Raw genomic sequence first — 13928 nt, 5'->3', positions numbered from 1 at the left:
AGTTTTGGGTGGTATAAAAATATTTTAAATAGAATGAATGAATGAATAAATAAATAAATAATAAAGCAGCTTATTTTCCTATGATTTGGGGAGTTCTGTAAGAACACTGAAGTTCTTGTGTCTCCAAGAAAGTGTCAAGATCAGAGTGAGTGATGCCAAAAGATATGTTAATAATTATGGCACTGAGGCATAACCCATCAGGAACACTGAATGAAATGAAGTAAGAGATGCCAAAGACACACCTGCTGTTATTCATTTAGTGTAGTGGGGCTTGAGGTAGAGAAAAGAGGGCCCATTGCTTAGTGGTAGGAACATAGAAAGTTGCCTTCTACTGAGTCAGACCCTCCCATCTAGTTCAGTATTGTCTACACAGACTGGCAGCAGCTTCTCCAAGGTTACAGGCAGGAGTCTCTCTCAGCCCTACTCTGGAGACGCCAGGGAGAGAACTTGAAACTTTCTGCATACATGCTTGCAGATGCTCTTCCCAGAGCAGCCCCATCCCCTAAGGGAAGTATCTTGCAGTGCTCACACATGTATGAGCCCCTGGTGGCGCAGTGGTAAAACTGCCGCCCTGTAACCAGAAGGTTACAAGTTCGATCCTGACCAGGGGCTCAAGGTTGACTCAGCCTTCCATCCTTCCGAGGTCGGTAAAATGAGTACCCAGAATGTTGGGGGCAATATGCTAAATCATTGTAAACCGCTTAGAGAGCTCCGGCTATAGAGCGGTATATAAATGTAAGTGCTATTGCTATTGCTAAGTGCTATGTAGTTTCTCATTCAAATACAAACCAGGGTGGATCCTGCTTAGCAAAGGGGGAGAATTCATGCTTGCTTCCACAAGACCAGAGTGCATGCTTTGCATGCAGAAAGCTCCAGGTTCAATCCACAGCACCTTCAGCTAAAAAGGGATCTCAAGTAGCAGGGCTGTGAACGATCCCTGCCTGAAACCCTGGGGAAAGGCTTCCTGCAAGAACAGACTAATCCTGGGCTATGTGGAATAATGATCCAGAAAGATGTAGATTCATATGCTACTCAGAGTTCACAGTGAAGGATCCAGACTTTGCTCAGTGTTTTTAAAAGTTAACTTAAAGCATAGCAGCTTTTTCACTAACATATATATCAGATTTGCCTGTCAAATAATTACTTACCTCGATCTGCTATTCTTTTCATCAACTGATGTTCACCCCATTTAATAAGGTACTTCAGAACGTCTTGCTCACTTGCCTATCAAGAGAGCAATTTCAGACACTGCATTTAACACAGTCCGCTTGGGGGCAGAACAAAGTATCACTGAGGACGCATGCACACACACAGAGTTTCTAATCCAACAATTGTTGGACTACAGCCAACCAAGCTTCGTCCATGCAAAGAGCACTTCTGATCCAAATCTACTACTCTAGCTCAGAACACCTCATGCTTTCTGAAAAGATACAATTTCTATTAGAAAAGATACCCAATTCTATCATTCCCACAAATGCATTTTCCTAGGGCAAAGCATTCTGATTTTCATCACAGACATAATCTAAGCTCTCCTCTTTCCACAAATCCAGCCAGTGAATCATTCTCCCCGAAATTTCAAATACATCCAAATGTTCAAGTGTCTAAGTGATACATGAAATGTGGCCACCACCAATGATCACATTATACCACTGCTATGGTATCTTTGATGTTGTGGGGGTAGGATCTTTTTCCTTCTTAAGCCCTCAACACAGAAATCTTTATTTTGTTTAGGCACAGTATTTAACACTGCATGAGGGAGAAATCCAGTGCCAACAGTTTTACAGAGAGAAAGGTGATTTAGATGGCACATTATACCTACAGAGTCATGTTCTTGTCATGACTTTAAAAAAAGGTTAACAAGCAGCCAGGACTTGAACATGAGTCAGCAGAGCAAAAGAACAAGCACACAGAGATGTTGAATACATTGCTGGCGAAGGGCTGATTTATACAACAGATTTTCTGTCTATGCAAGCACAAGCATGCAATACCATCACACCCACAGGAATTGCTGCTGGCTAACCCATGATCATGTGGTTTACACACTGAAGCTAGCACATGCCCAAAGAAGCAAGGACTTGCTTCCATAGACCAAACCCCCCCAAGAAACTTTCTGTAAGCTGGCTCTAACTTTCTTTTTTTAGTACTTTGGATTCAACAGCAAGCTCACATACACCCAGCAAATATAAGCACTTGTGAATAAGAGCGCAAGCCTCTATGAGAAGGAATGATTCAACTATCATGTTAGCTTTAGCTTAACTCTGTGTTCCACAAGTTCAGTTACCAGGTCACCATTGGTGACAAGGGTGAAGCAAAGAGACCTCTTCCCTCTGCTGTCCACACATCACAGAAAGTTTAGGGGAGGGGGAGGGATCTTTCACTTCATGAAGGGGTCATCCCTGCCTGCAGCCTCCGGAACACACAGATGGTGCACCTTTGAGTACATTCCAGCATGGCTCCAGGAAAGAGGACGCCAATCCGAGTTCCTTGGAAGGGTGAGACTGCTTGCCTCTTGCAGAGCTTTGAAGGCAATAGGAAGCAGCAAGGTCAGTGAAGGCCACTGCCCTTCCCTTGAGCTCCTGAAGACCTCAGGGGAGGGGAGGGGAGGGGAGGGGAGGGGAGGGATCCAGCCGGGCCTGGAAGGTATTCAGAAGCAGTGGGAATTTCTCTCTGCTTCCAAATCCTTGGGACTGACTCCTCCCCTCTCCAAATTTTCCACATGTGCCGGAGGAGAAGAGGAGTGGCCAGAAACAATAACTGGCTACTATGGCCAGCCAAGTTTTGTAGGCCACTGACTTAGAAGAGGGGTCTGCTTCAGACAGCATACACCAAAATATGGTTTAGAAATAGTGAACAAGCTTAAGGAAGCTGTGGGCTTGCACACAACAGGAGCATGAAAGTGTCTGATTTTATTTATTGAAAAAAATAAAATTTGGAAGTTTCCTGTTATCTATTAACCCGGCAAATTTTGGTTTGTTAACTGCATTCAGAAAAGGCCAAGATACCAAATCAGGATTAAAATGCTGTTTTCCCAGCTCTAGTTAAATCACAGTTTCAAGTGTATACATAATGCAGGCTTGTTTTACAGTTTTTTGCTTATGCACAAGAGAGGAAGGGATGAGGGAAGACTATGGTTCCCTTGAATACATTCATGAAGGGCTAAACCACACTTTAGCGTTAACATCGGAAAAGTATTAATTTGCACTGAAACATGACGAGCACTGCCTTTTTAATTAAAAAACAATCAGTTAAGTCTTTGACATTCTGGTGTTGGCAAAATAAGCAGACTATAAAACAAATGTTTTCAGAACTCCACATTCAGAGGAAAAAAGCATGCAAAGATTTATTTAAAAATCAATTAATAGGTACTGGTTTAATTGAGATGAGGGGGAAAACACAATGTAGTTTTTCTTCATTGATTAACTTGCAGAACTGATTAGTAAGGGGAGGGGGAATATCTTTCAGAATAAAAGATATTGCCCACATAATGCTCAAGGCAACACCAGTCTTGGCACACAGAACCCAGCCTTGGCAGTGTTGTGCACGAGTGCAGTTGCCCAACTCCTTAAAACAGCGCACTCACACTTGCGCAGCACTACTTACACTGGAAACTGTTTTAAGGAGTTGAGCAACCATGCTCTTGTGCAACAGCTCCAGGGCTGGCTTCTATATGGGCAACGATGTCAGCCAATCGAGAACGCCGAAGTTGCCTTGTGCACCATATGGGCCATTTTGTACATCTACAAGGAAAAACAAATGTGTCTAAGTGAGTAGCTAGGTTTCCTTTTTTCTTCCCCAAGACTTAGGTTTTTAGCGTGAGAACTACTATATAATTTCCATAAACCTCTGAACAGGCAAGGCAAATATTAAACCTAGAAGAGTTTCACTTAAAATAATTTGCAACTGCTTCTAGACTATTATTAGGCTTTCAAGACATACTTTATACTGCCAGTTTGGGTTGGGTTATGTGCCAAGAAAGCAGAAAGCTTTCCTTAATCACTACCTCTGCTTGAGGCTTGTGTGTACATATGCCAGAATAAAGAGAGAAAAGAGCCCGTTTTGCACACTCTCATTCAAGCAGGATCCCCCCACCACCACTTGCAGCTAAGGTTTAAGATAATTGCGCTGATGTTCTACACTAGCCTGATTCAGAACAAAAATGGCTACAATTTGACAGAGGAGAGACGAAAGTTGTACCTGTAAGTAGTCCGATTGGATAGCAGTCTGCAGGTGGTCTTTGCAGATTTCATAAAAGACATCTGAAGTCATGACCTGGGTAAACTCCTCACAGAGGAAATGCAGTGCTTGGTGGTATACCCACTTTGAGCCATATGGCTGAGAACTCCACTTGAGAATGGCAATTAAGGTGTCTAGCGAGATGCTCTCAGCGATGATATCCTCACAGCCTACAGAAAGCAAGACACCAAAAACAGTTCAATGATCAGGAATGAATACTAAGAACAGAGCGCAAAAAGGTGCCTACAGAGTGGAATTTGGTATATAACACTATAATCATCTTTTAAAAACAAGATTACACAAAGGATCAGACTATCCATGTACAATTTAACATGGTTGTGAATGGAGTACAAATTTCAGTGCAAGGAAGATAAATGGTTTCTGGAGAATAGCGTCAATTCTGATCAGCACAGCTTCTCAGCATCTTGGCCAAAGGCTTTCTCAACACCATTACCAAGAGGCTGAACATGGGTCACATACTTGCAGCGCATAAACACAATGCTATGGCTGCTCCATCTGCTTTTAAAACAAGTTGTTCTAGTAAGAACTAATCAGCCTACTTTCCTTTCACTGTCTCTACAACTGGACTGAATTTGGTTCAAATCAAGGTTCATAAGTTAGATCTCTTGCAACTCAAATATTCATGTATCCACCATCTTGGATCAAGGTAGATGACATTATTACAAACTATACCAGTGAGGTGTCCCTGTGTGTCACTCACTACAACTGTATCAAATATGGTTCATATGGGTTAGACCAGGGATTCTCAACGTTGGGTCTCTAGATGTTATTGGACTTCAACTCCCATAATCCACAGCCCCAGTGGCCTTTGGTTGGGGATTATGGGAGTTGAAGTCCAATAACATCTGGAGACCCAATGTTGAGAATCCCTAGGTTAGACAGTCCTCAAGTTAGTACACTTGCACCTCAAAAGTTCACACGTCCACCATCTTGGATCAAGGTTGATGACATCATCACAAACTACACCATTGGGACATCTCTATGTGTCCATACGGCTGTAGAAAATTTGATTCAAATCAGTTAGACTGTCCACAAGAAAGTGCACTTGCACCTCAAAAGTTTACATGTCCGCCATCTTGAATTGGAGTGGATGACATCATCATACACCATGCCATTTGGGCATCCCTATGTGTCCCTACAGCTGTAGCAAATTTGGTTCAAAACAGTTAAGCGGTTCACAAGTTAGCCCACCATTTTGAATTGGGTTGGAGGACATTGTCACAATCTATGCCGTTGAGGTGTCCCTATGTGTCCCTACAGCTGTAGTGAATTTGGTTCAAAATGGTTAAGCAGTTCACAAGTTAGCCCACTTGCGCCTCCAAAGCGTATGCATCTGATATCTTGGATAGGAGTGGATGGCATCATCACAAACTATGCTGTTAACATGTCCCTGTACACAATTTGGTTTAATTCAGTTAGACAGTCCACAAATTAGTCTGCTTGCACCTCAGATGTTCATGCGGCTGCCATCTTGAATTGGAGTGGATGACATCATCACACACCATGCCATTTGGGCATCCCTATGTGCCCCTACAGCTGTAGCAAATTTGGTTCAAATTGGTTAAGCGGTTCACAAGTTAGCCCACTTGTGCCTCAAAAGTTTGCACGTCTGCCATCTTGGATCGAGTTGGATTACATCATCACAAGCTACGCCGTTGAGGTGTCCCTATGTGTCCCTACAACTGTACCTGATTTGGTTCATACTGGTCCAGGCGTTGCAAAGTTGATAGCGGGGGACACATGGACACATACACAGAATGCCGGGTGACCTAATAAGCTTATGGAAAAGTAGGCTAAAAAGACACACCACAACCTCAAAGGGAAGCTTTTATTATAGTTCACTTTATATTGAGCTGCATTATCTAACACACTAGAATGTTCAGCATAAATTAAACTTACCTCCAGGAAGTATGTTTGTTTAGTTGCATGCCACGTGCAGTGCACATGGAACTAGCTTAATATTTTTCTACACAAGTTTAATGCTTCACTATATCTGCTGTTAATAGGATTTGTACTGATGAGTAGCATCTAGACTTTTATCGAAGCTCCATCAGTGAAAGTTCCTTCTGAGAATGGAAGCTCCCCTTACATAAGGACCCCTTGTGTGAGAACAGCTCCCATTCACAGAAGGGATTTGTGTCAACATCCACTAGGGATGTTCAAATCGATTCAAGTTGAATCAATTCAAACTCAAATCAAGTCACCTTTAGAATAAAGGGGCTGATTTAAGCTTGAATTGATTTGGGTGCCATTCTGGCAAGCTCCCCACCCCCCACCTGCTGATTGGTCTTCTGGCACTGGCTTCCGAATGGCTGGAGATCTCTTTGCTTCTTGGTTGACTTGTTATCATACAAGTCAACCAAATGTGTATCCTGTCTCTGGGGTGATTCCAGTGGTGATGGGGAATAGAGGAGGATGTGACGTTGGCAGGGTAGCAGGCCATTACGGGGGAAGGGAGATCAGAAGCTTAATAGCTGTTACCCCTTCCAGTTTCTCTGCCAGCTCTTTGACCTTGGGGAGCAGTAACAAACCCCCACAGAACCTCACCTTGCTTCTCTGTAATGCCAGGTCAGTTCAAAATAAAACAGAAATCCGTGATCTGACTGCGGATGATGGAGCTGCCTTGAAATCTATGAGTTGATTGTGGATGATGTATTACAGAGACCTGGATAGGGGAGGCTAGTGGTCCAGTTTGGACCCAGCTTCTCCCAGCAGGATATTTGTTGTAGAGCAGGTGAGAGGACATGGGGGGGGGGAGTGGCTGTGGTACCCAAGACTAAGATCACCCTTACCAGGGTTCCTGTCAGGGAATTGGCCTACAGTGAATATGTGTATGTACCTATGTCTGGAGACCAAGGATAGATTGGGACTTCTGTTGGTATACCATTCACCTCACTGCCCAACAGAGTCCCCAACTGAGCTGGCTGATTTGGTTGCGGAGCTGGTGTTGAAGTCTCCCAGACTGGTAGACTTTAATGTTTACTTTGGAACCAATTTATCAGGATCGGCTCAGGAGTTCATAGCAGCCATGACAACTATAGGCCTATCCCAGGTGGTCTCGGGACCAATGCACATTGCTGGTCATACTCTCGATTTGGTTTTGTGCTCTGATAAGGAAGGTCTTCTGTGGGTGGGGACTCCTGTGATTTCCCCATTGTCATGGACAACCACCATCTGGTTAAGGTTGGACTCACAGCTTCAACCCTCCTCCGCAGGGGTGAAGGACCTATTAGGATGGTCCTCCCCAAAAGGCTACTGGATCTCATAAGATTGCAAGAAGTCTTAGCAGGTTTTAAGGTTGGCTTTGCCAGTGATTCTGTTGATGCCCTGGTTCAGACTTGGAATAATCAACTCACTAGGGCAGTAAACATGATTGCTCCTAAGCTTCCTTTCTGACCCACTTCTAAATTAGCCCCTTGGTATATGGAAGAGCTACGGGGGCTCAAGTGGTAAGGTAGTCAGCTCGAATGTAAGTGCAGAAAGACTCAGCTTGAATCCAACAGATTACAATACAGAACGAAATTTGAAGATCTATGCTCTGGCAATGCGTGTAGCAAAGAAACCGTTCTTTTCTGCCCGCATTGCTCCTGCAAGCTCACGTCCAGTGGAGTTGTCTAGGGTTGTGAGGGGACTGGTACATGCCCATCCCCTGAATGAGTATTTGGATCCATCAGGTACCCATATTGACTTTTTAAAAATTTTTACAGATAGAATCTCTCGTATTTGAGGGGAACTAGATTTGCAGAGTCCACTGTGGAGGTGTCCAGAAGCTCCTCTTGTGTGGCAAAATTGGATCAATTTCAGTTTGTGACTCCTGAGGATGTGGACAAGATACTTGGGACAATGAGCCTCACCAACTGTTCTCTCGACCCTTGCCCAACACATATACGTTCTAGTAGCTAGGTTATTGGAGAGGGCCTTGTTAATATAATTAATGCTTCTCTGAGGGAGGACAGGATGCCTCCTTGTCTCAAGGAGGCAGTTATTAGACCATTCTTGAAGAGGCCTGCATTGGATCCCTCAGAATTGGGCAATTATAGGCCTGTCTTCAACCTCCCATGGTTGGGCAAGGTAACTGAGAGGGTGGCGGCGTCCCAGCTGCAGGCTGTCTTGGAGAAAGCAGATTATCTGGACCCATTTCAAACTGGCTTTCGGGCAGGCTATAGGGTTGAGCCAGCCTTGGTTGGCCTGCTGGATGATCTCAAATTAGGAATTGATGAGGAGAATGTGACTGTGTTGATCTGTTTGGATCAATTGGTGGCTTTCAATACCATCAACCATGGTATCCTTCTGGATCGCCTGTGGGGACTGGGTGTAGGGGGCACGGCTTTGCAGTGGTTCCGATCCTACTTCTCAGGTAGGTTCCAGATGGTGTTGCTTGGAGACTGTTACTCTTCAAGACAAGAGCTCCAGTATGGAGTTCTGCAAGGCTCCACACTGTCTCCAATGCTTTTTAACTTCTACATGAAACCGCTGGGAGGCCTGTCTCCAACCTTCTGTGGCTGGGCAAGGTAATTGAGAGGGTAGTGGCCTCCCAGCAACAAACAGTCTTGGAGAAAACTGATTATCTAGACCCATTTCAAACTGGCTTTCAAATGGGCTATGGGGTGGAGACTGCCTTGGTCAGCCTGATGGATTATCTCCAATTGGAAATTGACAGAGGAAGTGTGACTCTGTTGGTCCTTTTGGACCTCTCAGCGACTTTCGATACTATTGACCATAGTGTCCTTCTGGAGCATCTGAGGCGGTTGGTTGTGGGAGGTACTGCTTTGCGGTGGTTCTGCAACTACATCTCGGGCAGGTTCCAGATGGTGTCCTTTAGAGACTGTACTTCAAACTTTTGCAAGGGTGTCCCTCAGGGCTCCATATTGTCTCCAATGTTGTTTAAAATATATATATATGAAACCACTGGGAGAGATCATCAGAAGATTTGGTGCAGGGTGCTATCAGTATGCTGATGACACCCAAATCTACTTTCCCATGTCAACATCATCTGGAGAGGGCATAACCTCCCTAAATGCCTGCCTGGAGGTGGTAATGGGCTGGATGAGGGATAACAAACAGACTGAACCCAGATAAGATGGAGGTACTCATTGTGCGGGGTTGGAACTTGGGAGATGAGTTTGATCTGCCTCTTCTGGATGGGGTTACACTTCCCCAGAAGAAACATGTATACAGTCTGGGGGTGCTTCTGGATCCAAGCCTCTCCCTTGTGATCCAGGTTGAGGCAGTGGCCAGAAGTGCCATCTATCAGCTTCAGTTGATATGCCAGCTACGTCCGTTTCTTGAGATAAACGACCTCAGAACAGTGGTACATATGCTGATAACCTCCAGACTGATTGCTGCAATGAGCTCTATGTGGGGCTGCACTTGTGTGTAGTCCAGAAACTACAGCTGGTTCAGAGTGCGGCAGCCAAGTTGGTATCTGGATCATCTCGGAGAGACAATATTACTCCTGTATTGAAAGATCTACATTGGCTGCCGATAAGTTTCTGGGCAAAATACAAGGTGCTGGTTATAACCTATAAAGCCCTAAATGTCTTGGGTCCTGGGAATTTAAGAGAACGTCTTCTTCGTTATGAACCTCGCCACCCACTGAAATCATCAGGAGAGGTCTGTCTGCAGTTGCCATCGGCTCATCTGGAGGCTACTTGGGAACGGGCCTTCTCCGCTGCTGCCCCAAAGCTTTGGAATGCACTTAATGCTGAAATAAGAGCCTTCCCATCTCTGACAACTTTTAAAAAGTCTTTAAACACACATCTATTCACCCAGGCTTTTAATTAAATATTGTTTTAACAGATGTGAGCCACTCCGAGCAGCAGTGGACTGGAGGAGCAGGCCATAAATATTTTAAATAAATAAATAATAAATTAACATCATTTTAAGATGTTTTAAAATTTAAATTGTTGTAATGTTTTAACTTTTACTATATCATTTATTTTGTTTTAATGACTTTTTAAAGTTTTCTGTTGTCATTTATTTTAACTAATGTTCTAACTCTTTCTTTGCTTGTTGTAAACCGCCCAGAGATGCGAGTTTTGGGCGGCATAAAAATAGGTTAAATAAATCATCATAATCATCATGGGATTTGGTGCAGGGTGTTATCAGTATGCTGATGACACCCAAATCTATTTTTCCATGTCAACTTCATCAGGAAATGGCCTAGCTTCCCTAAATGCCTGCCTGGAGGCAGTAATGGGCTGGATGAGGGAGAACAAACTGAGGCTGAATCTAAACAAGATGGAGGTACTCACTGTGGGAGGTCAAGACTTAGGAAGTGGTTTAGATCTGCCGGTTCTAGATAGGGTTGCACTCCCCCAGAAAGAGCAGTTACGTAGTCTGGGAGTATTTCTGGACCCAAACCTCTCTCTGATTTCTCAGATTGAGGCAGTGGCCAGGAGTTCTTTTTATTAGTTTTGGCTGATTTGCCAGCTACATTTATTTCTGGAGATAAATGACCTTAATACAGTGGTGTATATGCTGGTAACATCCAGACTTGACTACTGCAATCCTCTCTACATTGGGCTGTCTTTGTATGTAGTTCAGAAACTGCAGTTAGTACAGAATGCAGCAGTCAGGTTGGTCTCCAGGGTTGTCTGAAGAGATCATATTACACCCATTTAAAAAGAATTACACTGGCTGCCAATAAGTTTCTGGGTGAAATAGAAAGTGCTGGTTATTACCTATAAAGCCCTAAATGGCTTGGGTCCAAGGTATTTAAGAGAGTGCCTTCTTCATCAACCCCACCGCCTGTTAAGATCATCTGGGGAGGTCCAGTTGCGGTTGCCACCGACTTGGTTGGTGGCGACTCGAAACTGGGCCTTTTCTAGAGTTACCCCAGGACTCTGGAACATGCTTCCTAACAATATTAGAGTCTCCCCATCTCTGAATGTTTTAAAGAAGAACCTAAAGACATATCTGTTTAGGAAGGCTTTTAGTTTATAGTTTTAAAGCTTTGGTTTTAGAGTTTTTATTGCATTTTAAATTGTTTTAATTGTGCTGATGTTCTAATGGGTTTTATATTGTGAACCACCCATGGAATTTTTTTGTTTGGGGTGATATATAAATGTACTAAATAAATAAATACAAACCAAGTGTTGTCATGGGCAACTGTGCCCCCACTGGCTGGGTGGAGGGAGGGAGCGAGGGAGAACAAAAAAGGAGAGAATTTCAAAATGTTTTCAAAGGGCCTGGGGAGGGAAGGCAGAGAGAGTGTGCTCTTGAAAAGGATACATCAGGAGAGGAAGGAAGGAATAAACCAAGGAAGGTATGATTTTGTGGCTTTCGTTTCTCAGCACTGAGTATAATATGCTGTCCTATTGCTGCTATATTAACTATCTTGTTTTGCTGGATCTCAGACTGACAAAGGCAGAACTTGAGTACGTGCCTGCCAGCCTGCTCTGAGTTGTGGTTTTGTCTGTTTGTGAGGTGGTGGTGTGGTAAGAAATGGACAGTGGCAGCCCAGAGGTGTGTGTGTGTGTGTGTAATATTTCTTGGTGATTGCTGTGATGAGCTCCATGTCTGGCTGTGAGACTGACTTGTGCTTCACTCACTGCTCTGATCTGCTCTGCAATCTGTATTGCAAGGTGTACTCAGTCAAAATGTGGCTGAAGTTGCTCTAGTTGAGCTCATGGCTATGCTTGCTGGCTAAGGGCGCTGCCTTACTTTTGCAATACTGCAGTAAGGAGTCATAATTCTATGTGAGAGTGCAACTTGTACCAATGATGTTACTGCAGTGTAGGCACTGTGGCTGGCAGTAGATTCTGGGTCAGTGATGCTTTTTGGGCTATGTTTGGACTGTTTGTTTGGCAAAATATGGTGTTCTGTGTTGGGAGGGACTGTGTGTTTCTGTTCTGCAGTGCTTTTCAAGGCAGGGTTGCAAAATCTGTGACACAGGGAACAATGGGGAACTTGAATCACCACATTGTTCCCCATGGCTAGGTCCTAGGGACACCAAAGTGGGTTGGGTAGTGTGGCATGATGGGTGCTATCTACCACCCAACCCACAAAATAAATGGGCAAATGGGCAATTTAATTTATTTTAATCTTTCCCCAAATCCTCCATAGGATCCTATGGGTTTTTTTAGGGACAAGTTAAAAAACCACCTGATTGCCAATTTCCTTTGTGGTTTGGGTGGTAGGTAGCACTCATCATGCCATACCACCCAGTCCATTTTGGTGTCCCTGGGACCTACCCATGGGAAACAATGGGGTGATGTGAGTTCCCCATTGTTCCCTATGGCCAAATCATTCAAACTGATTGACTGAATCAGCTGGCATGGCTGCTATTTCAACAAATCGATTCAAGTATTTTGCTATTCTATTCGAGCTTGAATCAAATCACAAAGTCTGATTTGTGAACATCTCTAACATCCACTAAAGGTATGGTTGCTGCCCAGAAAAATTAATGCGATTACGCTGCAATGAGCTTTGTGTTTAGTCACTAGAGCTAAAATTCTCTTAAATACTGATATCTCAAAAGCATTTTAAAGGCTATTTTCTAACTCTATCAAGGGTGGCTCCGGGGGAAGGGCATGCATGGGCAAGCACCCCACAGAAAAGTGGTCCCCACATCACCCCCATTTCTGTTTCAGAAATGTAATATGTGGGACCCAGATCATCCATCCATAATTGCACTTTGTCCCTTCTGCGCCTCCTTCATCCCCCCCCCCCACCCCCGGTGCTGCCATTGACCCCGTTCCAGAATTTTGTCAGATATAATTATTCATCATCAGTAGTGTAGTATTTTAGTTTAGCTGCTAAGAGTTTTGAAAGCTACACACACACACACACACACACGCATGCATGTCATGGAGGAATATTTTGTCAGACAATTACTCTTCAGAATTCACTATTTAATGATCAGATTACTGCACATTAATTATTTATAAGAGCCCCCATGCTACTGAGATAAAGGGTGAACTGTTTTAATGACACAAAGTGAAGAGACCAGCAGCCCGTCATACAGTTGATTGTCCAGAATAGAGAAATGATTCCTTTTAGGAGATTATCTAATCTATTGGTGGCAAAAAGGGCTGTCAAATCCAGCAAAATGGAAAGATAGTATTTTAATTTGGAAGCATTTCTAAGATACACATGCAGATCATGACAGTGCAAATATAAAAATATATGCAAATATTTTTATACACTTCAGTTCAGGCTTGCAAAATTAGCCTACTGAAGTATCCAGCTTCCAAAATTGCAAGTACTGTATGTCTTACCTCAGCCAGTCTAAAAGTGGGGGTGGGGGAGACAGGTTTTTTTCTGGCTGGCTACCCGAAGCACAAGCTACTGAACAAGCCTGCTTTAAGTGGCCCCAAACCACAAAACAGCTTGCAAACACAATGCAATGCAACAGGCTGCCATTTAATCATTCCCAAAGCCAATACACTAAATACATCCTCTGTGATTCTGCCTCCACTAGTGCACTATTACAGGCATCACTGAAGACCGGGAAGTATACAGACGCTTATGAACATGCAAGGCTTCAGGGTCAAATTCAAGTTTCATCCATCCTTGCCACAGAGATTATATTCTAGACAAGTTAAGCCACTTCATGATGCAGAAATAGGCCAGACCAGTGTTTCTCAACCACCGGTCCCTGGACCGCTGCCGGTCCCCGAAGGGTTGAGTGCCGGTCCCTGACTGGGAGTCAACCCCCCCCCCCCCCGAAA

At 43.9% G+C, this 13928-nt stretch overlaps 1 protein-coding gene across 3 annotated transcripts in view; it reads right to left on the bottom strand.

Annotated features, from left to right (window-relative positions):
• BTBD7 (BTB domain containing 7) overlaps positions 1-13928 on the bottom strand; it is a 115822-nt gene that overhangs the window by 19358 nt on the left and 82536 nt on the right. For all 3 annotated transcript variants that reach the window (XM_053274669.1, XM_053274650.1, XM_053274659.1), the window contains 2 exons: positions 4195-4403; positions 1149-1224 (listed from right to left, as the gene is read on the bottom strand). In XM_053274669.1, the coding sequence (XP_053130644.1) occupies positions 1149-1224; positions 4195-4403 (285 nt within the window). The remainder of the gene's footprint in view (positions 1-1148; positions 1225-4194; positions 4404-13928) is intronic.

The sequence above is a fragment of the Hemicordylus capensis genome, chromosome 1 (genome assembly GCF_027244095.1).
Source record: "Hemicordylus capensis ecotype Gifberg chromosome 1, rHemCap1.1.pri, whole genome shotgun sequence".
NCBI classification, from domain to species: Eukaryota; Metazoa; Chordata; class Lepidosauria; order Squamata; family Cordylidae; genus Hemicordylus; species Hemicordylus capensis.
Note: the sequence above shows the minus strand (reverse complement) of the source record. Positions and strands in the feature narration are given on the sequence as shown.